At 61.0% G+C, this 27,129-nt stretch overlaps 2 protein-coding genes across 17 annotated transcripts in view; both read right to left on the bottom strand.

Annotated features, from left to right (window-relative positions):
* Nucleotides 1-100: 100 nt before the first annotated feature.
* Nucleotides 101-16,140, bottom strand: DPYSL4 (dihydropyrimidinase like 4). 2 transcript variants are annotated; one of them, XM_053207826.1, is made up of 14 exons: nucleotides 15,826-16,140; nucleotides 12,360-12,448; nucleotides 11,687-11,871; nucleotides 9,253-9,417; nucleotides 8,613-8,674; nucleotides 8,438-8,518; nucleotides 6,951-7,019; nucleotides 6,475-6,595; nucleotides 5,445-5,601; nucleotides 5,022-5,163; nucleotides 4,164-4,334; nucleotides 3,693-3,872; nucleotides 1,841-2,006; nucleotides 101-1,020 (listed from the first exon to the last, which is right to left on the bottom strand). In XM_053207826.1, the coding sequence occupies exons 1-14, from the start codon at nucleotides 16,123-16,125 to the stop codon at nucleotides 929-931; spliced, it is 1,980 nt and encodes a 659-aa protein (XP_053063801.1). In that variant the 5' UTR covers nucleotides 16,126-16,140; the 3' UTR covers nucleotides 101-928. The 2 variants fall into 2 exon arrangements, with proteins under 2 accessions (XP_053063801.1, XP_026919241.1); XM_027063440.2 differs by lacking the exon at nucleotides 15,826-16,140 and adding an exon at nucleotides 14,727-14,928.
* A 1,047-nt stretch (nucleotides 16,141-17,187) lies between these two features.
* The window catches only part of JAKMIP3 (Janus kinase and microtubule interacting protein 3), a 111,990-nt gene continuing 102,048 nt past the window's right edge, over nucleotides 17,188-27,129 (bottom strand). For all 15 annotated transcript variants that reach the window (XM_053207964.1, XM_053207970.1, XM_053207971.1 and 12 more), the window contains one exon: nucleotides 17,188-19,706. The gene's annotated coding sequence lies outside the window, so the exon portion shown is untranslated. The remainder of the gene's footprint in view (nucleotides 19,707-27,129) is intronic.

The raw sequence follows: 27,129 nt of genomic DNA, 5'->3' as shown, positions 1-27,129 counted from the left end.
CCGTCCGTGCAGCCAGCACGAATGTTCTCGAGTGCCCCGCACGCAAACTGCTGGTGGGGACGTGGTGCGGGGTCAGAGAAGTCGGGGCTCCACACGCCAGCAGCTTCTAACCCAGACGCCTTTAATAGACCCCATTCCCGTCCGCGCGGGGCAGAGGCGGCCGCTCGGGCTGTGGGTGGCATGCAGGTTCCTGGCTACAGCTGTCCTTGGTGCACGATGTGCTGCGCTAATCAACTACCAGACCGCACACTTGGTCGTAAAAGGAGAGCATCTCAGCTAAAGGATCCTAAAATTCCCCTGGACTCGGGCTACTACAAGAGTGGAAGTTTGGTCCTTGGCAACGTACGAACGAGGCTGCCCTTTGCGAAGTTCCTGATGGGTCCCTGAAATCACAGCAGCTCTGGGGCAGGGGGCTCAGCTCACGGGCGCTCCCCCCCCATACCGAGGCAGACAGGGAAGGGGGGCAGGCTGCACCTTCACCCCCAGGAGCAGAGGGGAGGCCTGGGGCTCCGTGGGGCAGTGATTCATAACGGGACAGGAGTCGACGCCCCAGCCTTGCGGCCGGGCCTGCTGTTCACGCATTTGCGGGGCCCCCGTGGTTCCCGTGGTCCTGGCGGGGCGGCAGCCCTGCCTTTGTGAAGCACCCAGCTATCCTTCGGGGCCACCTGAGCTGACTCCGCCATCACATCCAGCCTCTTCAACCTGGCAGTGAAACCCCCCAAATTCAGCCCTTTCCTTGCACAGGCTCCTCGTACAGGACCTGGGACCCCAAAAGGGTAGTTTCTTGGGGGGTGGGGGGTGGGGAAGGTGAGGCCAAGCACCTTTCAGGTAAGTCTGACAAAGGGAGAGCTATGTGAGGTGAGCAGCCCCGGCCAGCCGCCGCCCCGTGGGTGGGACAGCACTGGCTCGCCGGGTCCCACGCGGACACCTAGGACAGCGAGGTGATGTTGGAACGTCCGCCAGGGGGCGCCATGATCTTCTGAGCCGTGCGTCGCGCAATGTGGTCGTCCGCCTGAGACCCTGCAGAACGGGTGGGCATGAGGGCAGGGGCACGGACGCGCTGGCTGCACCCGTAACTGGGGCCATGGCTGCGGAGCCCCCGCGCACCCACACCGCGGACAGCCTGGCACACGGACGAGCAGACCATGCAGACGCTCCCACACCGAGGCCGTGGGTGTGCGGGAAGTGAGGTGGGGCGGCCACGCCTGCTCGTCCCACCTGGGCCCCACAAGAGAAGCCTGCCCCTAGCTTTTATGATGACCCCAGGAGGCCAGCAGGGACTCTGCCGCCAGTGAGAGGGAGGACAGGCGGGGACATCAGGGGTGGGAAGAGGTAGGACCCGGGCCCAGTGCACCTGCAGGGATCTGTCACAGCACAGCCAGGACCCTGACCAGAGGCCCAAGGGGCAGCCTGCACCCTGGGCCCCCGGAGCCCTCCACGGTGTCCCTGTGTGTCCCCATGTGCTCACAGAGCCCTTCCTCATGTGCCTGACATGGAACTCCCGGGCTGGAGGGGCCGGACCCCACACGGCACCTGGCACAGGCATCGTGTGCCCATCCCGTCACTGAGCCCTCTCCACAGCGCGAATGATCCAAGTAGGGGTCACCGCGGCCAAATTGGGGCAGACGCTGGAGCAGGAGGGCCTCCCCACTGGCCCCTGGAGGGTGGGGGTAGCATGTCCTGCACCCCCATCCCCACACTCCCCATCTGCGGACGGTTGTGGGTGGTCTGCGGCCTTGCTGAACTCACCCTGCCACAGGCTGGGTGCTGGTGCCCACCCCGGGGGCGCTTCCTGACCCTCGGGATGCTCCAGCGGAGCCCCCACCCCAGCTCCACTCACCAGACAGGCTGAACCCCGACTGGTGCAGGTTGCGCACCGGTGGGACCGAGATCTTCCCTGGGCAGGATGCGCGGGCCTGGGCACCGCCCCCCGGTTTGGCAGGCACCATCACCTCGTGGACAGGCCCGTCGTACAGGCCTCGGGGCACGCCGTGGATCTCCGCCAGCTGTGGGGCCGAGGGGCTGGGCGTCAGGGGGACCGAGCCTGCTCTGCTCCACGGCCCCCCTCTGCCAGGCTCTGGAACCCCAGGGCTCCCAGCCAAGGGAGGGGTTCCTCCTGCGACCACCCGCAACCTCGAATGCACCCCTCCCTCCCCGCTCCCCCCTACACAGTGTGCACGTCCCTCCCTGCTCACACCTGTGCACACGGCCCCTCTTCCCCTGAGGCTAGAGGACACGCTCAGACAAGGGCAGCCCTGAGGACGTGGCCTCTTTAAGGAAGGGGAAGCCGGCCCCCGTGGCCACTGCCTCATCAGTAGGCTTCATTCGTGGCCCCAGCAGAGCCCCCACCCCAGCCCCGAGGAAGCCCTGGGTCCTGTCCTCCCTGAAAACGGCCCCAAAGCCAGAGACATTTCCCCAGTAGCCACCATGATGGAACGGTCCGTGAACGAAGCAAAACCCTCCTGTGTGCCGTTTCCTGCTGGTGCCTCCCTGGGGCTCACGCTCAGAGTCGTGACTGTTGCCAGTCCCAGGGGGTCACCACAGGGTGCGGGGGGGCAAGTGTGGGGCTTCGAGTCCGACGGCTTGGGTCTGAGTCCACACCCCGCCTCCAGCACCCAGGGTGAGGGACCGGGAGCCACCTCTCCCTGCCTGGGCTGCGTGTGGGGGCGGGGTCTGCAGGAGCCCAGAAGCGGACCCCCACCCCTCTGGGCGGAGGCGGAGGGGGGATGCCTGGACTTCCGGCCTGGGCTCTGCACCTGGGCCGGCTGGGCCGCGTTCTCCAGGCCCCACCTCGGTGAGCAGCTGTGTGGCCCTCACGCCCTGAGACAGCGGCATCTCCAGGAGTTAGAGCAGATTCCACTCTCCTTCCCCCTGGAGGAGACCGCCACCCCGGCCCCCGGCCCACCCTGGAAGCCGGCCCTCCTTGCTCTGAGCTCAGACAACGTCCTTCTAGAAAGCTGGATAAAGCAAACCTGTGTGCGCAGTAATTTTGTGTACACGTGTGCGTGTGTGTGCGCGAGCCGGCTACGCGTGCCGCGGGGCCGGTCAGACGCCTGGTGCGTCCCTCAGACGCAGGGGGCAGCTCAGCCAAGGGTCGCGGGAAGGAAAGAAAGATGTGGAAAGTACTCCCAAATCCCCGGTTCATAAAGCTGCCGTAAAGCCCACAGGCCCCTGCTTGTTTGTGAACGCGCGTCCACGCACGGCCGGCGGGGTGGGGGGGCTCCCACGGTGCCCCCGCACGGTCTAGGGCGCTCACTCAGAGAGGCGGCCACCACTGCCTTTTGTTGTGCCACTTGGGTGATAAAAGTGTGCATGGAGGGGCGCCAGAGGGGGCTCAGCCTGTTAAGCGTCAGACTCTTGGTTTAGGCTCAGGTCATGATCTCGCGGTTCATGGGTTCGAGCCCCGCGTCCGGCTCTGTGCTGACAGCTCGGAGCCTGGAGCCTGCTTCGGATTCTGTGTCTCCCTCTCTCTCTGCTCCTCCTCCCTCCCCCTCAAGATAAATAAAGATTTAAAAAAAAAAAACAAAAGTACATAAAGCCACTGCTAAGAACCGACTCCCCAAGCAGGCGCTGGTCCCACTTATTTCTGCCGGGCCAGGCTGACCAGGAGGAGAAACCTCGTGGAGGTGGACAAGGCCGGAGAAGTCTGAGCCATCCCCCCCACCCCCCGCCCCAGCCGGCTCCGGCCTTACCCGGTTGCGTGCCTTTATCCTCTTGTAGACGAAGTCGGGAAACGTCTTCCGAGGGATGAAGCGGCCGGCCCCGGGGGTGACGAACATGTTCCCGTCCTCCATCACCACCCTGCCCTGACTCACGACCACCGTGGGGGCCCCTCGGCACTCGAGGCCTTCAAAAATGTTGTACTCCACGTTCTGGGGAGACAGGGTGGAGGGCCGGCCTCACCCCCCTGCGGGCTGACCGGCACCCTCGGAGCCCTAGGGCCCCTGTTCTAGGACCTGTGAGAACCGGTCACCCCCGCTGGGCCGAACTCGGATGGAACTGGCCACAACGGTCCGTGCCAGTTTCTAAAACGCGTGTCTCGGGAGGAAGGGCCTGTAACAGGGTTGAGTCTCCCGCAAGGCGGGGCAGGTAGGTGGTGCAGGTCCCTGGGGCTCCCCCAGCCTTGACCCTGACGCTGACCCAGGGACTCAGGCTTCTCTTACCAGGTTGTGGCTCTTGGCAGAGATGATTTTTGTGGCCCTGGGGTTCCAAATAACCAGGTCGGCGTCAGAGCCCACAGCCACTCGCCCCTTTCTCGGGTAAATGTTGAAGATTTTGGCCGCGTTCGTACTGGTCACAGCGACAAACTCATTCTCATCCATCTTCCCTGAGGCCTGGGAAACAAGAGGGCCAAGGTGAGATGGGGGGGGGGGGGTGCTTGTCCGAACAGCCCTCGGGGGTCTGGTCTCGCGGCCTTTGTGTGGACGGCGGCCCCTGTCCCCAGGCAGCAGGCGGCATCAGAACCACGCTCCCAGGGCATCGGAGGGCCCCGCTGTCGCAAACCCACGTGTCCCTGTTGGGCCCTGCACACCAGCACCGTGCTCACCCTGTGAGGCAATCAGCAGCCAGGTTTTGCTGACGTCTATCTCCCCTGGAGGACATGACAGTCCCCCGGGGTGGCCAGGCCTCGGGAAGAAGGGGGACGAGAGGGGGCTGGTGTCCGGGCCTCTGCGGGGGGAGGAGCTCAGGGCGGGAGTGCGGGGGTGCAGGCAGTCTGAGGAAACGTCAGGCCTTTGGGGGAGACTGGGCATAATCCCATCACAAATAGCGACCCGGCTCTCCCAGATGCATTCTGCAGGTGACCTGGTCGCCCCACAGCGGCGGGAGTCTCCTCCAGGGGTACCAGAACTGAACATCTGGGGAGCCCTGGATGGCAGGGCTGGGGGCGTGATGCCCTGGGGACACAACACACCCCGACCTGTGTTCCAGGCGGTGTGTTTACCGGGTAAGTGGCTTTCTGTTCTGAGGGACCGGCGGGGGGGGGGGGGGGGGATGGCCCAAGACCCCCAGTCCACACGCACCACACACTTCTCCCAGACCACAGACATCCGCTCCTCGATGCCGTTGGTGCCCTCGGGGATGAGCGTGAAGTTGTCCTTGCCAACGGCCTTCTGGGCGGTGGTGAAGGTGCAGTGGGCACTGCCGGTCACCTGGAGGTCCCCGCTGAGAAAAGGGGGGGTCAGGGGAGCCCACCGTGGCCTGATTTTCCTGAGCCGGCCAAGGCCAGCCGGCTTCGCCCCCCTGCCCGGCCAGCACAGCCCACGGGGGCCGGAGGCTGTCCCAGAGCAGCGCTGGGCACGGCCGGTGGCTCAGCACGGGGACGGGAGGGCCAGGACAGATCGGCGTGGGTTCTCTGCCTGGGGGGGTCCCTGCCCGCGGCTCGTGCAGAAGCCCAGGGCTGCTGGGGCTGAGGTCGTGGCGGGGCGCCCGGAGGGGCTTCTTACCTGGACAGCAGGGAGGTGAGGCGGTCTGCGGTGGTGGGGTCCGGGTTGATGGGGGGGGACGTGACGAAGGCCGCGGCCTTTGCCCAGTTCTTGCTCCAGTAGTGCGAGCCATCGGTGCCCAGGCTGGCGGTGATGGGCTCCCCAAACACGACCACCCCTGCAGGGAGGCCCGTGAGAGGCACCCCCACAGCCTGCCTGCCCCCCGGACCCAGGCAGGGTAGGGCCCTTCGCGCTGTGCTCTTGCTACGCCCCTCGATTTCCAAACCCTGTACGGCTCATCTCTACCTTCCAGGACACCCGGACCTTCCCACGTGGGGGTCCCCTCCATACCCTCCCCTTCACACCATCTGCCAGAGGTCGGGCCTGCTGGGGAATCAGCTGGGCCGAGGGCAGGAAACGTGGTCAACTCTGCCCGCCCCTGCCGGCCTGAGGCCTGTCCCCCTGTCCCGTAGGACCCCCGTTCTTCTGTGTCCCCACCGCCTCCTCCACTGGGGGCGTTCTATGGGCAGAGGCCACCCAGGCTCCCAGTGTGTGCACCCCAGCTCCTGGAGGCACGGAGGCACCCAGCACACAGTGATGTGGGGCTCCCAGCGTGGGGCAGGGGGGGCGAGGTCCCATCAGGCATAGGGTCAGCTGTCCCTCACACGCACACGCCACGCACACAAACACGCACACACGTGTACACATGACACACGCACACACAGCTGTCACTTCTGTGCACACAGGACCAACGGGCCCCTTGTTTCATGGCCCCTGGTGAGCAGCTGCTACCTCGACAAGACAGGAGGCCGGGCCCCACCTGTACAGGCACGGGGCGCCTGTGTCTCCCGCAGGACTCACCCCTGGAGCCCCCGCCCGAGGCCCCACTGCCGAGAGGCCAGGCAGGGTGGCCGCTGCTTCTCCATCAGGCCTGCCCTGCTCTGAGCCTCAGTTCAGCCAGCTGGGCCCCCAGTCCTGAGAACGTGACCCCCGATCCCTGAGAGATCCGCCCCCGCCCCCAAGCGTCTGGGGCCCAGGGCCCGGCACTCACCCCTGCGCTTGGCTTGGGCGACCATGTCGGCCGCACCCTTGCTCATCACTTTGGTGACGTACAGGGGGCAGTTGGCCTGCTTGGCAACGGTGATGGCACGGTACACGGCCTCGGCCTCCACCTGGGGACGGGAGCTCAGACTGAGCGGGCCCTGGGGCCTCCTGACCGGTGTGGGCATGGACGGCCACCATCACCCACAGATCCCAGGCCCAGAGGGGGCAGCGTGAGTGACTGAGGACCCCAGCCTGCAGTTCAGTGCCCAGGAGGGTCTAGGTTGACCCAGGTGGTTCCCAGAGCCTGACCTCACCGCCTTCTTGGCCTTGGGTTAAGGGCCACCGGTGGTGATGGGGGACATGAGCCAGAGGAGGACCAGCGAGTCACAGCCCTGGACGCCCACGGGGTCAGGTCCACTCCCGTGAAGTGGCTGTCTGGGATGCGGTCAGGGCTGGGACGGCGCTCAGCGGGCAAACTCCTACCTCCTCGGGGCGGCTGAGCACGTGGCCCTCGGGGCCGGTGATGCCAAGCTCCAGCAACCGCTTCTGCTCCTAAAAACACGGACAGGACATCACAGTCCGGCCCGGGTACAGCCAGAGTCTCACAGAGCCTCAGTCTGGGTGTGATGTAGGCAGCCCAGGAGACCCCGCCCCCAAGATGTGCCCTGCCCCCCTGACGCTCATGTGAGCTCTCCTCCCCTACACTGAGCTCCGGGCCTCCAGGCCCCCGAATCACCAACTACAGAGAACTCAGAACGGAGGAGTAGGGTGGGTCTGGAGAGGAGTGACCCCAGCTCCCTACATTACAGATGAGGTTGGGGCTTGGAGAGGGCACCCTTCCTGCCATACTGTGTTCGCCAGCAGGGGGCATCCAGGAGTACACTGGGGGCTCCGTGGTCAGGGGTGGACAGAATGCACTTTCCCCAGCACGCCCTTGAAGATCTGTGCCTCTCGCATGAATGAAGACGTGGATCCGGGAGTCACCGTGAAGAACCGGTGAGAAGCAGAATCCCGTGGACCCAATAACACGACTCCCCACACTGGTGGGGTCTCCCTGGCATGCTCTGCCCACCTGCCTGCATACTGAGCCAGACCCACAGCGTTCTCCTAACTGAAGCCCGGCCTGGCCTTGGACCAGAGAGGCCACACACGGCACCTGGCGCTCTCGTGGCGGGGTGGGTGGACGAGGGAACCCCACGTGTCCCTCCCCAGGTGTCACCACTTTGCTTTCAACTGGGGATGAGGCAGAGCCCAACCCACCAGGAAGCTTCTCTGTGTCTGGGATGCCAGGGAGGCATGCTGCCCCGTGAGGAGCCCCGCACCTCCCAGGCACCCACAGCATCTGTACCTGCGGGCGCCGACCCCACAGCCCAGGCACAGGGGCAGGTGGGGGCCAGGACCTGTGCTCAGTGACCACAAGGAACAATTAATTCTCTGTGGGGCCTCGATCCACAGGGGCAGAGGACACCAGGAAAGCCTGTCTCGGTCCCCCCGGAAGCAACATTTTGGTTCTGGGAAACTTCTGATAAGAAGTGTGATGATCAGGGGCGCCTGGGGGGCTCAGTCAGTTAAGCGTCCGACTTCGGCTCAGGTCATGATCTCACGGTCTGTGGGTTCCAGCCCCACGTCGGGCTCTGTGCCGACAGCTCAGAGCCTGGAGCCTGCTTCGGATTCTGTGTCTCCCTCTCTCGGCCCCTCCCCCCTCCTCAAAAATGAATAAATGTTAAAAAAAAATTGAAAAAAAAAAGAAGTGTGATGCTCACGGAGGAATCTCTATTATGGACAAAAGCCCCCAGGCCCCCCAACTCCCTGCTTGCTTGACTTCTGATCCAGGGCAGCCTGCCTACCAGAATATGTCCACTGTTCCCTCCCTGGGGGTTTGTGCGACAAAGTGCCCACATGTGAGTGTCCAGAAGCCACCCCGGCCCCTCATCCACCCCCGCCCATCCTGCGGGCAGCCCTCTGGGCACCTCTTCCACGATGTCCCCGTTCTCTGCGTGCACTTGGGCCAGGGCACCCAGGTCCCGGATGATGCTGAAGATCTCGTACATCTGGGAAGAGAGCGCACAAGGCGTGTGGGGCTGTGTGCACCCTGCCAGCGGCCTGAAGCACCCGCTGTCCCCTCCTCTCAGCCCCTGCCCTCACCTGGCCGTCGGTGCACTGGTACCTGTCCTTGTATGCCATGAAGACCAGGAAGGAGTTCACGCCTGGAGCACAAGCAGAGGGGATCAGATCCCAGCCGCTGTCGGTCCGACGCCCGGGAGCCTCCCCTGCTCCCTGATCTCCTCTCCCACGGGCCTGCTCGTAAACTAACTTGTGTCAAATCCCCAAGAAGCTCTGATGTGGGTTTTGCTTCAGGACTTTTGATTAAAAGAAATTAAGCCTTGTTCACAGACTGGCTTTTCAGTGCAGACAGCACAGGGAACTGCAGGTTGGAAAGTATCCCCTTCCTAAAAGGACGCTAGGAAAACTTGTAGTTCTTGTCTTTCGTCCAGGACAGGGACAAGGGGCCTGGGCTGCAGCTCAGGACAGTGACAGGACCCGTCCCTCAGACACAGAGGCAGGTGACCTCCTGCTCTGGATCCTCTGCAAGTAGAACAGACCTTCCAATTTGTCCTTCTTCCCCCCAGCTCCCAACCCCCCACCCTGGGGTCAAACAGACGCAGAGTCCAGCCTGGCCAGGGGCTGGGGGTAGGGGCCCTTTCCAGCCAACACCAGGGAAGCGTGGACCCCCATGCCTACCCGCCCTCCAGCCACCCCAGCCGGCCTCTGGACATGCCCTTACCTTTGTCCTTGACCAGGGCCTCCAGCTCCTCCCTGATGCTCTCATGCCAGCGGGGGACATCCACGTGGAGGGAGTAGTCACAGCAGGCTCCACTGTCCGCGCGCTCCCGCCACTGCTCATAGGCTGCCAGCAGGCTCACACCCGTGTCGGGAAATACGTGGTCCACTGTGGGGGGGCAGTGCGGTCAGCCGAGCCCCCACTCTGGTCACCAGAAACCACCTTGGCCTCCAAGGGAGACTGGTTTCATGTTCCCAAGAGATCAGGAAGTGCCTTTGAAAAAGCCGTGGAGAGGCCACGGGCCGCTTCCATGAGGCTGGTGCTGCTATGAACCTGCTCATTGGTTCTGTCCAAAGAGGCACCTTCTGCCTCATATCCCTTGGCCTTCTCTGAGCAGAGAGAAAGCCCAGACTCAAGCCACCCACGCCCTGATGGAACCGTTCACCCCAAGGAGCGCCGGTGGCAGTCCAGAGCCTTAACCTCCAACACAGGTGTCTACGTGAGTGAGCGCACCTGGAGGGCCAGTGGAGGGGGGAGAAGCAGGTGGTGGTGCTGTCCGTGGTGCTGAACCTGGCCAGCCAGCCCGGAACAGCAGCACGGGGCTGGCTCCCCTTACTTGCACCTCACTGACTACACACAACACCACCCCACCCCTGGGGAAACCAGGAGAGCACTTGGCGACTACACCATCACTTCCCCCACCCAACCTCAGGTCCAAGGTCCAAACACTGCTCACGGTCTCCCCTGGGTGCCGGGAAAGGGCTCAGAGTAGGGGTGGCCAACAAGAAGGCACACCCACCCAAGGGTTACTGGCAAACGCTGTGCCTTCCCCCAGCAGACTGTGGGTCCCCCCCCCAATGTGGGTCTCCCATGCTCCCCGCAGGTCAGATCTCACGCCCAGGACCCTGGGGGAGAGGGTGCTACCCTGCCCTGTGGTCCCTGTATGGCTCCAGCCTGGGGAAGACGGTTAGCCAGAGGCTAGCTTCAAGCCACAGCATCTCTCTGTCCTCACAGTGACACCTCACAGCTTGTCTGATGCCTGGGCACTGGCACGAGCAGGTAACAATCACGAAGTGTCCTGGCTGGCCGGGGCCACCAGTGATGAGCATGAGCAGTGATCTAAAATGGCCAGTCTTGGGGAGCCTGGGTGGCGCAGTCGGTTAAGTGTCCGACTTCAGCCAGGTCACGATCTCGCGGTGCGTGAGTTCGAGCCCCGCGTTGGGCTCTGTGCTGACAGCTCAGAGCCTGGAGCCTGTTTCAGATTCTGTGTCTCCCTCTCTCTGCCCCTCCCCTGTTCATGCTCTGCCTCTCTGTGTCTCAAAAATAAATAAACGTTAAAAAAAAAATTAAAAAATAAATTAATTAATTAATTAAATAATTAATTAAATAAAATGGCCAGTCTCCTCAAACTAAAAAACAAGACCATTGTTGGCTTGTTGGTGTTTGCTTCATGGTTGAGTAAACCAAACGAAGCCGTGGTTTGGGCAATAGCTAAACATAACTTGCGAAGCAGCCCAGAGTCCTCAGGGCAGCCTTCCTGGTGGCAGCACTGACAGCATGCACCGTGTGCCAGGCACAACAGAACAACTTGTGCACTGACTCCCTTAGTCCCCACAGCCGTCTAAGGAGGCTCTTCCCCTCCCGCCCGCCTCACAGGTTAGCAAAGCGTGGCTTCTAGAAGTTAGGTGAGTTACTGAAGTCGAACAGCTGGAACGTGAAGCCAGGGTTCAGCCAGGCATGTTAGACCAGGTCTTAACCACAGCAGGGTGCCTGCACTCGGCACAGCCCAGCTGGTGGCATTCAAGGCCATGAGAGAAGGGCCGGGGTCTCGTCCTGGCTCTGAGCTTAGCACAGTCAGGTTCACCTCGGGCAGGTGAATCCGCCTTGCAAGCTGTTAGGTAGGCGGGGCTTGTCTGCCGAGCTCCCAGGGTTTACGGGCTGCAGGTGGCACAGAGCCAGCACTGAAGAAAGGGCAACTCTTGTGGCTGTTGATCAGATAACAGTAAGTATTCCTGTCATGTTTTTTCTGAAAACGTAGCCTCCTTCTCGACATGGGCAGGAACTTTGTGCAAACCGAGTTTCAGAGGCTCAGGAGCAAACGTGTCTGCTTCAGACATGACCCCTCCCCTCGTGCAAGGCATTTTGGTTTGGAAAACCTAGTCCTTGGCCGGCTGCCAGCTTCCCAGGAAATAAGAAATTCCTGGGCACACATCCATTTGCTCCCATGGAAATCCCAGGAGCACGCCGGAGCTGGCCAAGGCAAGATGACTCACAACGTGAACGGGGAGAACAAAAGCATACGCGAGGCTTTCTTAGACTGAAAGGTAATAAAGGGAAATAGACCAAAAAAATCGCTCTATTGTAAGGCTCTTCCTGCAACACAGAAGCCTGGCCGGTGGAGCCTGGGACGGATGCTTTGCATGCAGGAGACACTCACGTATCATGGTGGTCCCTCCCGCTAGGGCGGCCTTGGTCCCCTGGCAGAAGTCATCCGCTGGCGTCATGCCCAGGACGGGCATCTGCAGCCTCGTGTGGACGTCCACTCCGCCTGGCAGGACCATCAGGCCATGGGCATCGATGGTTTTGATGCCTCCAGGGACAATGAGGTTTTCTCCAATTTGTCTGAAAGCAACAAAGATTACTTAACTGGTCTGGCCTCCAGAGACCGTCAGAGAGCATGACATACCAGCCGTGGGCTTGAGACAGTCAACACAGAAGACCCACCCTGGGCACTGCCCTGCGGTGCCCACCTGGGTTCCACGTGTTGCTCTAGGGACTAGAGCCGCTGACAGGAACAGAGACGCTGACAGGTGTGGTCAGTAAGTATTTATTAAGCACCTACCTCAAGCCCTGAATCATCCTACAGCTGTGATAACACACATACATGTGTGAGCCACTGTCCTGCTTCCCAAGACCTTGCCACTAACTGACAAGATTCTGTTGTCACTAAAGGCCTGGGCTGGGGCTCTTTCCAGGGAACGGGATTTTGGAAAAGAAAAGAAAACAAAACAAAACATTTAGGTGGAGTTCACCCAAAGGTAAACTTGTGGACAATGTGCAATCAATGTGCACACGTGTGATCTGTGAAGATATTTGAGGCAGAAACTTACTTTATCAAACCGTCTTCCACATACAAATCAGCGTAAAAGGACTGGTCATCATTCACGATCTTCCCGCCTTTGATCAAAAGGCGGTCGCTCTATTGGAAGCAAACAAAAGACAGGTTTTCTCCAAACTGAGCTATTCAACATCCTCCCCAAAACTTCTTCCTCTGGAATTAGGATTGGAACACTCGGATGCAATGTGTACACGTAGAAATGAGCGAGGAAGCCAGCACTGTCTCCCACCCCCACAAATGGGGCAGAGGGGTCTGGAGGCCACTGTCGCTCACGGGCGGTGTTCAGTGATGGAAATGGGGGTGTTGCCTGGTGCTCTCTTAGGCTGTCTGGGGGTGCTGAGGGGCCGAGGAGGGATAGAGTCCAGAGAGGCTGGGACTCGGGAGGCAGGAGCTGCTGATGGAGAGGCCATGGGGGTGAAGGGCCAGGAAGACATCAGGGTGACCACAGGCCGTGGTGCTGCCTGGAGGTACCCCACATGGGTGGACAAAGTGCCAGGATGCGAGGCCAGCTGGTGGGTCACCTGCACAGCGTGGAGCTGTGGCACCGGGTGGGGCTGGCCCAGTGCTCAGCAGCCATAAACCCACTTCTAGGAACCCCGCCAAGTGGTGGGGAAGGTGCAAAGTGGGGCAGAAAGTAGGGTATCATGCACGGAACTTGGCACGGACTCGGGAGAATGATGGGGAGAAACGTGGAAAAGGAGCAGAGACACAGAAGGCTGTGGACGAGCACCCCGCTCGGCAGCCCTTTCCTCCTGTTCCCCTGTTTGAGCCTCAACACCCCTCTGACCTGGCCTGGCAGGAACGACAAGTGTGCCTCACGGGGAGGCGTGGCTCTCCACGCACCAACAGCTGAGGCCACAGGAGCCAGGCTGTGCAGTGCAGTTAGCAGGAACCCCAAGAGCCCGCTGAGGTGCACATGACCCGGCACGGGTGGGCCTTCCTCACTACGTGATCCTCCTCTCGTCCTCATTTCCATTTGGACTGACTTCTCAGGATTGTATTGATTTGTAAAACCACCCCCCACTGTCTACAAAACAGCTGATGAGCCAGGCCATGGGCCAAGTGCAGCCCCCAGTGGACCGACCATCCTCAAGTAAGCCCAAGGAAACCCTGACCAGGAAGACGAAGGCTTTGGCAGAAGAGAGTTGTGGTCTGCGTGCCCCACCCCCCCAACCAGGTAGGAATACCTTACTTGTGGTCTGTGTCCCCCCCCCCCCCCGGCAGGAGGACACTTGCCGTCTGTGTGCCCTGCCCCACCCCGCCCAGGTAGGAAGACCTTACTTGTGGTCTTTTACATCCCTCCCTTTTCCAGGCACCTGAACTCACACTTTGGGAACCTTCCTGGGTTTGGAACCAAGAGGGAAATGCAGCTGGGATGAGGTGCTCACCAGGATGAGGCTGGAAGTTCCCCTAAACAAGCCATCTTGTGTCTGACTCCCCCCCCCCCAAAACCCCAACCCCGTGCAAGCCACTGGCAGACTTCCCGAATCGGGCTGGACCCCGAGCCAGTCACGAGGCAAGACCCCCTCCAGTCCGGGAAGGACAGGGGCTCCTTCCTCCCGGAGTATCTCTCAGGACGGGAATCCGCAAGTCCACCACCCTCCTGCCGAGGTCAACTCCAGAGTCGGGTCTCAGCCTCGCGGGCGCCCCCTGCCACGGTCCAGCTGGCGCCGGGACGCCTCCCTCCCCCTCCCTCCGCCGGCTCCCGGCCGGCCGCCTGGAGGGGGCGGCTTTGTTTGCTGGCAGCGCGGGGTGAACCGTCTGACCTCCCGCACCCTCGCTTGTGGTTGTTGGGGGGTCTCCCCTCCCGAGGGCCGGGGCTGCCGGGGTGCCCGCTCAGCGGCTACGAGGGAGCGCTCGCCTCCCCTGGGGTCTCCGAACCCCGGCTCCGTGGAGGGGTTCGGGCCTCCAGGGGCTCCAGGCTGAGCCGCGGGGGCTGAGGCGCTTTGTCTCGGACAAAGAGCTCCCCGCGCGGCGGAGGCGCGGTCCGGAGCCAAGCCAGCCGCGCCGCGCGGGGGACGCACCCGAGGCCCGGCCGGCGGTGCCAACAAAAGGCCGCGCGTCCCGGGAGGACGCCGAGACCGGATCTCCCCGCCTCGGCGCGCGGCCGCCGCGGGGAAGGAGGCCCCTCCCCGCTTTGGGGAGCAGGCCTCTCCCGGCCCCGCGCCCTCCCTGGCGCACAGGAGGGCCCGGGACCTGTGAGTCCGGCGCGGCGCTCGCTGGAAGGACCAGCGCCGGGAGGGGGGCACCGGCGCGGGCTAGACGCGGAGCGCAGCAAGCTGGGCGCGGAGCCGGGACGGTCCGGCCCCGGCGGTGGGCAGGGGGCGTGGGGTGAAGGGGGCGCCGGAGCGGGGCTCACCGTGATCCGAGGGATGTTCTTCTTGCCCTGGAAGGACATCCTGCTCCTCCCGCCCGCGCGGCCCCCACGCTCGGCCGGCGCGGCCTAGCTCAAGCGGAGCGGCCCTGGGGGTCCCGGGCGGGGGCGCGCAGAGCCCGGGCCTGTACGCTGGGGCGCCGGGCTTCCGAGTGCGAGCACGCCGGGCCGCGCGGCTCCGGTGCCGAGCCCCGCCCCCGGGCCCGCCCCGCCCCCGGCCCGCAGCTGCTCCTTTGCTTTCAAGCCCCGCCCCAGCCGTGCTCAGTACCCACCCGCTAGCCGCCCCGGCGGAGGCCACAGTACCCCGGCCGTGCTCAGTAACCCCTCCGCCCCGGACCCCGGCGAAGGCCACAGGCGGGACCCCTGCGCCCCCGGCGCCGCGCGGACCCGCGGACGCACGCTGTCTGGGGAGGGGGAGAGGGCTGCGACAAGTCCTGGCCGCTGCGTGTGCGGAGTTTGGCCCCCGGAAAGAGGGTGAAGTCAGGCTAAGTCCTGCAGGCCCCGCCCTCGCCCCTTCCCTGCCAGGGCCCGCCGCCTGCTCCCTGGTGACCCGACGCACCCAAGGCCACTGGGATTGATCCTAATCTCAAATCCAGGCCCAGGCGCTGCGGGAGCCGGACTCCCTCCGGGAAGGCGCCTCTGGCCAAAGCCTGGCTCCTTCGCATCCTATGGTCCAGGCCCGGATCGGGACGCAGGGCGGTGTACTGGCTCCGGGACCCCGCGGTGGACACACCTCCCGCAAGGCTGCTCCACGGGCCAGCCGCGTGAAGCTTGGGGACAGGAGGAAGGGGACAAGGGCACAAGTTAAGGACGCACAGAGATAGGAAGGCAGAGCGAGACTGAGACATGCAGAGAAAGAGAGCTACCCAGAGCCCCTGACAGACCGGAGAAGCAGAACCAAGGCAGAAGAGGCCCGACGCGCGCGGGTTCAGGACAGCGAGTTTCCCGGGGACAGACTCGGCCAGTCAGGGAGAGGGAGGCCCCTCCCCGAGCCCTCACGTCCCCTCGGAGAGGCTGGGGGTTTGGGAAGAGAAACAGCCTCTGGTCCACGCCCCGGCGGCCTGCCCTCCCTGCGGCTTCTCACTGCCTGCTTTTGGGTCAAGCGGGGCGGCCCTCCCAGACTTGCCGCGGCCTCCGGGTCATCTCGGCGGGGCTCGCCGCGTCCCTCTGGGTCGCCAGGTGGCCCGCTGTACGGCTCTCCAGCCCGAGGGCTCCGACGGCCACCGCCCGACGCGTCCAGCTGCAGCGTCTTGTTCTCAAAGGCGTCCTCCACGCAGCGGAAAACGCCGCCGAGCCTGGGCCGGGCCCGCAGGCTGCCTGAGCCCAGCGTCCCCGGGCCCGCGGGCAGAGGCTCCGCGGGCTCCTGCGGCCGGCGTGCGGCCATGGAGGGAGCGGGCGAGGGGTCGCGGGTCCCGGAGCCTCCTGCGGCGGGTGTGCGCGCGGCGCGTGACCCGGCCGACCGGCCCGGCTCCCCCCGCCCCCGCCCCCAAATCGACCCCAAACCGACCCCGAGCCCGCGCGCGGGGCTGGCGCTGTCCGCGCAGAGAGTGCTGAACGCGCCGAGCTGGCCCGAGGGCTCGCGTTCCGTCTGGGCGAAGCCAGAGTTCCCACCTCCCGCCCACCCAGCGGGGCACGCGCGGAAGAGGCCCCTGCCTGTCGACACTCCAGCCACATTTCCGAGCCCCGTGGTAGATCCTACGCCCAGCCGGAGGCTCTGACTCCGAAACGCCTGGCAAGTGGGGACGGTCGGAGGGGAAGGCGGGGAGGGGCGATGCGCCCCAGGAGAGCTGCTCCTGACCGCCCTTAAGCCCCAGTTCAAGGCTTTGGGGTAAGACAAGGCGGAGGGACTCAGCCTGCCCAGGGTCACAGGACGATGCTGTCACTCTGCCAAGCCCTGCTGAGAGTGACTTTTCAGGAAAAGACATCCAGCCTTTGTGTTCTAATGCAGCCGGCATTTCAAGATGTACGTTTGGACATGAGAGTCACCTCGAGGACACTCGTGCTGGTGTGGCAGGAGCATTTCCACAGAGCCAGATCAGCACCTGTCCCACCCCTGCCACATCTCTGGCTTCCACACCACCACCCCACCCCCAGGGTGATTAGTAAAACCAGCCTCTACTCACCTGTGTGAAGCCATCTGCAAGTGAAACCTGTTGCCAAGTCTCATTCATTCGAAGAAATTCTCTTACTTTCCTAAGCTTTTTACATTTTCTCTTCTGGTTCTCACTTGATAAGCAGCTACATGAAGAAGCCTCCCTGGTGGCCAACCTCAGCCCGGTGCTGCCCGGTACCTCTGATTTCAGAGCCTGTCTTCCAGGTGATTCTCCACGAGGTAGGGTAAGGCTGCAGGTAAGACGTCTGGCTCCTCCGTGCGCAGGAGGGCCAGGCTCCCTTCCCGGCGTGGAACGTGGCACTGCCTTCAGAGAACGGACACGGGACACAGAAGTGGCTAGCACTGCCAATATGCCCAAACTTTAATGCCGTGGGAAGAGGGTAACTTTGATATTCTAAGATTTAAAACATTTTTTATTAAAACTGTACAATAATTTACAAATGAGTAAAAATTCTCTGGTATGCATCATAGGAATCACAATACAAAAATAAGTGTAAAATTTTGTACTTGACCACCATAGGCACCTATTTTAGGCCTGTGAATACTGTTTAGCACTGAACAGAAGAATATCATGTTTAGAATGTGGTTAGTAAGAGAACACATACTGGCTGGCATAATGCCAAATGATCAAACAAGTCCGAACTCATTTTTGCATAAATGTACAATAAAGCTTTTTAAAATACAGTAAACAAATATATGATTTGATACATATATTTACAACTTGATTTTCCTGAGCCTAAATATAAATCCATTTCTGTGTTAAAACACACAATCCACCTTAAGGTTTCAGTGATGGGGTGATGGTAAATGTAGACGGATGTCACAGTGCCTCCAAACCCGCTCCCGCACACCCTCCTTCCTGACAACCAGGGTGGTATGCACAGCCGTGTAAGGCACGCGGGGTGTCCTGTAGGCTACAGGTTCTGCAGGGGCAGAGCACTTTAAGGAAGAGCACAGTCCTTCAGCAGCGGGACTCTAGACCGTGGAAATGCGGTGCACACACACGTCCATGTCAGCCAGGGGGCTGCGATTCACGTCGATTTCCAGTTCAGACCAACGAAAACATCTGTGCGGTTCTGGGTGTTGTGTACACAGCGGGATTGCATTGATGCTGTTATACTGTCAGCACGTCCACGTCCTGGTTGCACAGTAAACATTTCTGGCAACTTCTGACCCCTCCCCTTGTTCCACGAGAGAGTGGCATTCACCCACCCTTCTCCTGTTTGAGGAGGTTTGCGACAACAGGGCACAGATACTTTCAGCAAATTCAATCCAGCCCACTGGTTTAGCATAAAAGGTATCCTCTAGGATTTAGAAAGAGCACATTATTTTAAAACGCTTGAATTCTTCAGATGCTCACTGGACTAGCGGGAAGCAGGGACAAATGCTCATATCCACTTTTGCCTCCCCCCACCCCCCGCCTGTTTTCTGTTGTTGGCAAAACCCAGTCCTGAAATGCTGGATTTCGTAATCAGGTGAAAAGAAGGTGCCCAGGATACACGAATAAAAACAATGACATCTAAAGAGAACTAACATTGGGACTCAATGGGGACTTTCAGGAACACGGCAAGGATACAAATGTGGTTCGGTACACGGGATATTATTAAAAACATTCACGGGGCCATTTTCGCTACATCCTTTTACATGTAAACAACCTCATAGGCATTGGTACGCATCTACATGCTTCTCTGTCCTGCCTAGTTTGCCCTTTTTGAAACTACAAAGCCATGGTTAAGAATGTCTGGCACGTGTGCGGCGGGAATATGAAGTGCTCCAGACAAATGCAAAATCGGGATGATCCAAATAAACACGGGCGAAGTTGGGTCTCAACTGCACGTGGCTAGATCCTGAACGGCCATCCCGCACAGCTGCCATCCCTGGGCAGGACCCACTGGGGCGGGCGGGGCCACACCAGAGGCGGCAGCACCCCCAGGGCTTGCCGCTACAGAGTTTCTGGACGCCTGCCTCACACCTTCCACCCAGCCCCAATCTGGGAGTTCATCCGTAGCTCCACAGAGGCGTTTATTAGCTCAAGACTACCGTTTGCCATTCGGTTCTGGGCACATCAAATGTATCCAGGGGATGCGGCCATTAGAACGAGGCAACACTAGTCATGGAGAATGAAACAAGCTTTCAGACTTGGTCCTCAAACCCCAACATCAGGCTCAGCCAGAGAAGCAGCGGATTCACCCTGGATCTCATCCAAGTGAATAAGTAACCGTGAGTTAATGACAACAGAAAGGATGCGTGTCCCGGGACAAGTCTGACTAATAGTAAGTACGCTGCCCAGCAGAAACCCTGCACCCACTAGAGAAGAGCGTCTCTGTCTGATCCCGTAAGCCTCCTCCCGATTTCTCCCAGGGAATCAAGCCCTGCCTGGTGCCAGTCATCTGTGCCAGACTTGGACACGTCTTCCAACGCAAATATGAGATGAACCTGACACTTGCAGACAACACAGTCACCCCTCCCTTCCGCTCCTCGGAAACACAGTCTGCTTTTCTCTCACGCGGTGTTTGCCGCACTCTCACCCGGCTGCAGGTGTCACTACGCAGCACGTAAACTTCCAGGTGCCTCAAAAGAGCCCAAATCTTGTCTCCTTGTTGAGCATGCACGTGCGCACACACAGAGGCTCACGCACATGCACGCGCGCGCACACACACACACACCTTGCGAATTCAGCCCTGGGAGTGACAACCTCATCAGGCCAGCAAGGGTGTGGGGTCGATGGAAGAGCCTCTTCCACCCATGAGTCGGGCTGGCTCCGAGTGCTGGAAGACGTTCCTGGGCTGCGGCCAGAGCACTAGGCAGGAACGGAAGCTTCAAAGGAGCTTCATCGACGTGCTGTTTCCTCCCTGGAAAAGAGGGAAAACAACAGCTTTATTCTAGCGTGAGCCATCCGAGGCACTCTGAGGTTACACTGGCGGTGGGAAGGGGCAGAGAGATGCCCGGGGCACGGGCTCCGCACTGCGCAGTCGGGACTCCAGTGGCTGGTGCGGGAGCCGCAGAGACGCGTCCGGGTGCCCCACAAAGCCGTGTGCAGACGTGGCCTCGGACCTGCCTCGAAACGCCCCGGGCAGATGCCCACGCTTCCGCCCGACTTCCATTTCTTCTCATTACTTAGAAAGTGGGCCTCTGTTAGGTTCCATTTCTTCACTACCTTTTACGTTTTTATGTTTGGAACAGGTCTCCTCTCTGCACAAGGAGAGTGGGCCCCACATCAGCCGCGGGGCGGGGGCAGCACCGGCATCAATGGGGTGAGAGGTGGTGAGGGGCGCGGACACCCACTGGGGGGACCCTGGGCCCGCACGTTCCCAGGCTAGGAGAGGCTGCAGAGGGTTCTGTGCGTTTGGGGTTTTTCACCTTCTAGTAGGAAGACCCCTCCCCTCAACGCACAAGGCAAAGGAAGCCGGGGGGAATCACACACACTTCCTGCCCACGTGGCACACATTATGCGTGAATCTCAGGGCCGTGGAAATGAAGCACTGTTCTTTGTGACATTAACCGGATCCATTTCTAAGTAGGTTCCCCTCGAATCATCTGTTTCTAGGATGTGAGATGTGAAAGGGCCAGCCTGGCCTTTTCACCTTGCAGACTGAAGTCTGAAGTTCTGAGCTTAGAGGGGCTCCCTCAGGTCACACCCCAGGCTGACCGGGGCCAGGGGCCCTGACCACCTGCCCGCCAGCGTCCGCCCCCCAACCACAGCACTGCTTCCCTTGAGCTATGCCGGTAACTGCCTGTGGCATGCATCTCACACCTGCAAACACAGAAGACACCTTGTTGAGAATGACGTGCAGAGTCCTAAAAAGTCAGTCCCCAAAGTGGAGGAACAGGACAATGGCATCTGGTTGCCTGTGGTCGCGGGACCCTCTTCCCGGAGCCAGTCCTGCCTGACTTTGCTAACACACTCTGTTCACTGCCACTGTGTCCAGAAGGGTGGGGGGGCTTTCTGTCCTCGTCCGTGACTGCAACACTCCGCCCCCACACTCAGGGGCACACGCACGTGCGTGGGCACATACACGCACACGCAGAGGCATGGTTCTGCTTCAGGATTCCAGGCTTCCCAAGGGCCTTCTGCCTCCCAGTCCCATCTCCTCTGGGGGACAAGGTGTTCCTGATCCCTCCCTGTTCTGACCACGGGCCTGACTTCCGGACTGTCCTCACAGCCAGCCCATGAGCTCGTCCAGGTTGAAGCCACAAAAGACACGAGGCAGGTGAGGGTGAGATCACCCGCTGGGTGTGACCTTGGTCTCACGGCCCCATGGGCTCTTCGCCCCCCCAAACCCCTGGCCCGGTGCTGGTCCAGAGCCTCCAGTGCGTCTGCGGCAGGAGCCGAGACTGCTGTGGGTAGGAGGGCCCGCTTGCGAGGTCAGCCCTTGACCGGCATCTGGGAGCCCGCTTTTGAGACGCTCCCTGAGCCATAAGGTTGTGCTGGTGGAGTGGCCTTGACCGTTTGCACAAATGATGTGATTTATGGCAAACACCTGTTTCCTTCTAAGGGCCTGACACTTCGGCGCAGGGGTGGGCTCCCCAAACGAGCAGCCTCAACAGAACACCTGAACTCTGAGCGTCAAAGGGACTTCTCTGGGGAGACGGACAGTGCACACGGATGGCCACGTCTTCACCACTGGGGAAGGGGGTGCTCTGTGTGGTCCCCACAGGAGGCAGAGAGCCCATGAAATCTGCTTATGGATCCCTCCAGATCCAGCCACGTTTCCTGACTATGTTGCCGAAATGAACCTTAGCCAGGGCACCACTGTGTGCTGGGCCCCGAGAACCCCAGTGATTCACTGAGAACAGGGGCATCCTTGGAGACCCCCAGAACACACTGCTTCCCACTTCCGGGGACCGAGGTCGACTATGAGGCCGTAAGACGAATCAGACACCGTGCCCAGCCTCCACGAGACATCTGCTCACTTACTTGGTGGTTCATGCGGCAGCCATTCGTTTGTGTGTGTCTTGGGGCCAGGCCCTGCCTGAGTATATGTTGGGGCCACACTGGGGACTGTGCAGTGAGCAAGTCGGGGACACTTCTGCCGTGGGCAGCTCCCCACCGATCACAAGAGCCCAGTACACTGATGGTAACATGGGTTAGCACGGTGAGACAGGAGAGACGTGGGACACCGGAGGGGCTTGTGGCACACGGTGGGGCGGGTGAGACCCCAACCAGCTCAGAGCCCAGGGGGTGGAGGCTGTGGGGCACACGACTGCCCTGTGATGAGGTGATGTCCTGACAAGGGTGGGCACCAAGCATCACAGCCCGCCCTTCCTTCCGAAGGGAGAGGCTATGACACAATTTTCATACTGGGCTGCACTGAAGCCCAGGGACAAGATACAGGAGTAAGCTGATCGGCAGAGTCACAAACAGCCTTCACTTCCTAAGTACCAAAATGAACAGAAGAGGGCGAGGACAAGAGGGTGACAGGCTGGACCATCACCCCGCCGGGGGCGGCAGGGCATTTCCACGTGGGCACCGGCCCAACGGGCGCAAGACGTCAGCCTCGCTAACGGCTGCAGAAGCGGGACCCCCACGGGTGACGCCCACTGGGAACACATGCAAATGGGATCAGGAAACAGCATCTGATTAATGTCAAAACAGAGCGCGAGGAACAGGCTCCTGCCATCTGTGTTTGCCGGGAATTCTCACCGGGATCTCGACTGTTGCGAAACAGAAAGCTCTTGGCAAAGGAGACGGCGGCTTCCTGGGGCCGGAGAAGCCCACTGCTCTCGGAGCCAACGGCAGATGGTGGGCGCCGAGGGAAAGCCCCAGGCCCGCGCCTCACTGGGGTTTCCAGAAACGCACACGAGACAAGGAAACTCGGCCCCACACAGGGTGGGTGCCCTCCGCCGGGAGAACCCCCTGCAGCCCAATCCTCCCTCTCTGCCCCCAAACCCAAACCCGCCCCTACTTCCTGTGCCGCAGACCCAGATGACCCGCGCGCGCACGCACACGCACACGTGCGCGCACACACACATAGCATCCGCTTATAGGCTAAAAACTGCCTTTCCACGTAAGCTCTGTTTGTCTGGAAAAGTGTAGCCAAACGTTGTCAAACCAGAAAGAAAGAAATCGGCCAAACTGTTTGGGGCTAAGGTCTTTCTTCCCCAAAGCTCTGGTTTGGGGGAAACATCAAGAAACATCTGGCCTCACCCAGACCCAGCTAAGCTTCCGGGCTCCCGGGTCCTGCAGGGCCATCCCACTCGCCCTGCGGATGGTGCCCTGCCCGCCCTCCCTGGCCCCACAGCGCAGCCCCGCGGGGCCCACACGGGGGCTGGGCCGGTCCTCCCCTCCGGATTCATCCACACCCACACTGCGCCCTGCTCCGGGCCCTCCTCCGGCTCTCACTCCGGGGCTGCTTAGTAAACATGTAAGAAAGGCAGCGGCCGCTTCACACAGCAGGCCACAGGTGAGGACGTGCCCCAGGACCCTTGAATGCTATGGTGAAGTTCACGCGTGACCTTGATGGGCCTCGGGGGACCCAGACGTTTGCCAACATTATCCTGGGTGAGTCCATGTGGGTGCTCCCGGGTGAGGTTAGCATTTGAAGCGACAGGCAGAGGAAAGCAGACCGCCGGCCCCAATGCAGGTGGGTCTCATCCAATCAGTCGAAGGCCTGAATAGAACAACAAGGCTGAAGAAGAGGGAAACCTCTCCCCGACCGTGAGCTAGGAGGTCGGCCTCTTCCCGGCCACAGTCCTGCACAGGAATCTGTACCGTCGGCTCTCCCGGTTCTCGGACCTTCGGCCTCGGGCTGCAGACACACAGGCGGCCCTCCTGGGTCTGTGGACTTCTCAGCCTCCAATTCCTTGCAAGAATCCCCTCTCTATGACAGGCGGGATAGAGACACGTATGTTCTACCGGCTCTGTCTCTCCGGGGAACCCGGCCAGAACAACGCATTTCCGGACTAACCTTCCATAGCTTAGGGAGGCCGAGGTGGACACAGGTCACCTCACCTGCTGTGGCCGCATGACTCAGGGCAGCAGCAGGGCCCGGACCCAGCCTGCTGGCCCCGAAGCAGTCGCCAAGTTTCCTGATGGCAGCCACAGCTCCCCCAGAACCCCACACAGACGGACGTGGCTGGTGCGGCTGGGGCTCGGAGAACATTGAAATCCCAGAGCCACCACAATAAGCACAACACCGCGCCAAGATATGAGGTCCACTCACGACCCCAATCCTGGGTGGTGGGGGGGCAACAGTGCCTGTGGAGGCTCCTCCCCATCGGGGACTCAACAGTCTCAAAGCAGGCCCCCAGGTCCCACAGCCCGTGGCCTCAGCATCCCTGGGACTCGTCAGAAGGGCAGATTCCAGGGCCATTCAGTCCGTGGAGGAGCCGGAGGAGGCAGCGAGGGCAGCGGGGCCCGGCTGGCTCGGGAGGCGAGCGTCAGGGCACTGTGGTCCCTGGATCCCCCACCTGCCCTTACCCTGATGGGGAAGGCGCCCCTGCAGCCCCACAGCCCACTCTGCCTCTCACCGCCTTCCCACCTGGACCCCGCGGCCCCGCTAAGCCCCTGTGGCCTCTGCACGTCTGTGGCTCCCGAGGCCCATTGCAGACAAGGCCACACCAGGCTGCTTCAGGGCTGTGCGTCCTGGTCCTCAGCCCAGAGCACCGACCAGCTGTGGCCGGCTGGGCCCTCACTGACCCGAGGGTGGTGTCCCCGCAGCCCACACCACTGAGCTCTTAGCACACGAGAAGACAAGGCTGCGGCTCAGGACAGCGGGGACACAGGTGCAGGGTGATGAAGCACCCAGTCCCCAGGTGCCAGGCTTCCCCCGTTCACCACGGCTGGCCACAGGAGAGATGGCGCCCGTGGTCCTCTCCGCAGCCCCCCCACAAGCCCCTACACCTGGTTATCGGGGAACCATTGCGGTGAGGGGCCATCCTTGGGGACGCGGTGGGGGGGAGGTAATTCCAGAGGTGGGGGCAGGGCAGGACACCTCCAGTGCTGTGTTCATGCTGCAGGGACCAGTGAGGGCTGGTAATGAGCACATCCCCGCCTTCCAACCACCTGAGCACCCAGGACCCCCCAGTTCACATCAGCCCAGAAGTCACCAGGACCAGGGCCGTGCCCTCCGGCAATGGCCAGAGGACATTCAGAAGCCGGTGCCTCCCGTCCCTCTTGGAGAGAAGGCTGCCTGCCCTCACACACGTACTGTATGCACTCCATGTGGCCAGTCTCCCTGCTTGGTGTGGGTGTACAGGGTCCCAGGCCTCTGCCTGACGACACCCCCCCGAAATGCACAGACATGCACACACACACACACACACACACACACACACACACTGCACGGACGTGCACACACACACAGATGTGAACACACACACACACCCGAATGCACAGACATCCAGACACACACCCAAATGCACACACGTGCACACACACACACCCAAATGCAGACATCCACACACCCAAATGCACACACGTGCACACACACACCCCAAATGCACAGACATCCAGACACACCCAAATGCACACACACACCCAAATGCAGACATCCAGACACACCCAAATGCACACACGTGCACACACACACACCCAAATGCACAGACATCCAGACACACACCCAAATGCACACACGTGCACACACACACACCCAAATGCACACACGTGCACACACACACACCCAAATGCACAGACATCCAGACACACACCCAAATGCACACACGTGCACACACACACACCCAAATGCACACACACACCCAAATGCACACACGTGCACACATACACCCAAATGCACACACACACCCAAATGCACACACGTGCACACACACCCCCAAATGCACATCCAGACACACACCAAATGCACACACGTGCACACACACCCCCAAATGCAGACATCCAGACACACCCAAATGCACACACGTGCACACACACACCCCCAAATGCACAGACATCCAGACATACACCCAAATGCACACACGTGCACACACACAACCCCCCAAATGCAGACATCCACACACCCACCCAAATGCACACACGTACACACACACACACCCAAATGCACAGACATCCAGACACACACCCAAATGCACACACGTGCACACACACACACCCCCAAATGCACAGACATCCACACACACACCCAAATGCACACACGTGCACACACCCAAATGCACAGGGCTGCACACACACAGACACTACTAAACGCACAGATGCACACACATACCGCACATTCAGTGCACAGGCACGTGAGTAGACTCACGCACCGCAAGGACTTTCTGCCTGTGCTCCAGTGGGTCTCGGTTTTGCTTCTTATGGGGGTCACAGGCAGCCGCTCTCACAGCCCCGGAGGGGATTCTAACTATGACTTCTCTAATAGCGGCATCTCTTATTAACGGCTTCACGGTCACGCTAGTGAGAAAATCCACCACTGCTGTCACCGAGATGGTGACATTTTTGGATCACCGCTGCTGGCTGGAAAGAATGGAGGAGGCGACAGAGCGATAAAAAGGGGGAGGGGACACGGATGGCTTCAAGCCAGCTATTCAATTTCTGCCTGAGGCTGTGGGCAAATCTAGCGAAGTTAGAGAACACCTTAGGCCCTAAGGTAAACACAGAATTCTAAGCGAAGAGCCAAATAGTGTGCTCTGAATGCCGTGACCGGAGGAGAGTCCCGCGTGCCTCCCGAGGCTGAGCTGCGTTCGGATGGCCCGGCTACACCCGAGGCAGCTCCTGCGTCAGCACACTGACGGGCTTCACAAAAGAAGGCCCAAGCATCCACCAGAAGTGCGTCAGGTGCCAGGAAGAGGTCCCAGCACCAACCAGTAGTCACACACAAAACACAGCGGGGGTGAATCTTAGCGCAAGGATAGCAAGGGTAAAGAGTGCGTCCAAAAGCACACGTGATGCCTCCTTTTCCAAAGACTTACAAAACAACAAAAAGCATACCTTTCAGAAACCCACGTGTCTGCCACAAAGCTCTGCCCAGGGACGCTGCCCCCGGTCCCAGATGGCAGTTACCTCGGGGGAAAGGGGCTGGCGATGCGTCGGGGGTCCGTGGTTAGAGGTCAGAGGACAAACAGAATGACTACCGGGCCACTCCCGGACCAGGGGCAAGAGTGTGGCAGGGGCCAGTGTCGGGACTAACGCAGCTCTGTGCACCGGCAGCGGCCTCCAAGCTGGCTCCTGTGCACACAAACGTGGCACGAACACTGTGGCTTCACGTGAGTGGGAGGCTGCACGGGCTTGTCGCCTGCCATCAGACAGGCACACGTCTGACCGCAGCCTCTGACCCCTCCTCATCACCACCTGGGGTGGGAGCCCAGGCCGAGGAAGCC

The sequence above is a fragment of the Acinonyx jubatus genome, chromosome D2 (assembly GCF_027475565.1).
Source record: "Acinonyx jubatus isolate Ajub_Pintada_27869175 chromosome D2, VMU_Ajub_asm_v1.0, whole genome shotgun sequence".
NCBI lineage: Eukaryota > Metazoa > Chordata > Mammalia > Carnivora > Felidae > Acinonyx > Acinonyx jubatus.
Note: the sequence above shows the minus strand (reverse complement) of the source record. Positions and strands in the feature narration are given on the sequence as shown.

Coding starts and splice junctions, on each gene's coding strand:
- DPYSL4 (XM_053207826.1), bottom strand. CDS start 16,125: ATGGCCGCACGCCGGCCGCAGGAGCCCGCGGAGCCTCTGCCCGCGGGC. Junction 11,872..12,359: donor GTGGAAGACGGTTTGATAAA/GTAAGTTTCTGC, acceptor TGTTGCTTTCAG/ACAAATTGGAGAAAACCTCA. Junction 4,335..5,021: donor TGGTCTGGGAGAAGTGTGTG/GTGCGTGTGGAC, acceptor CTTGTTTCCCAG/GCCTCAGGGAAGATGGATGA.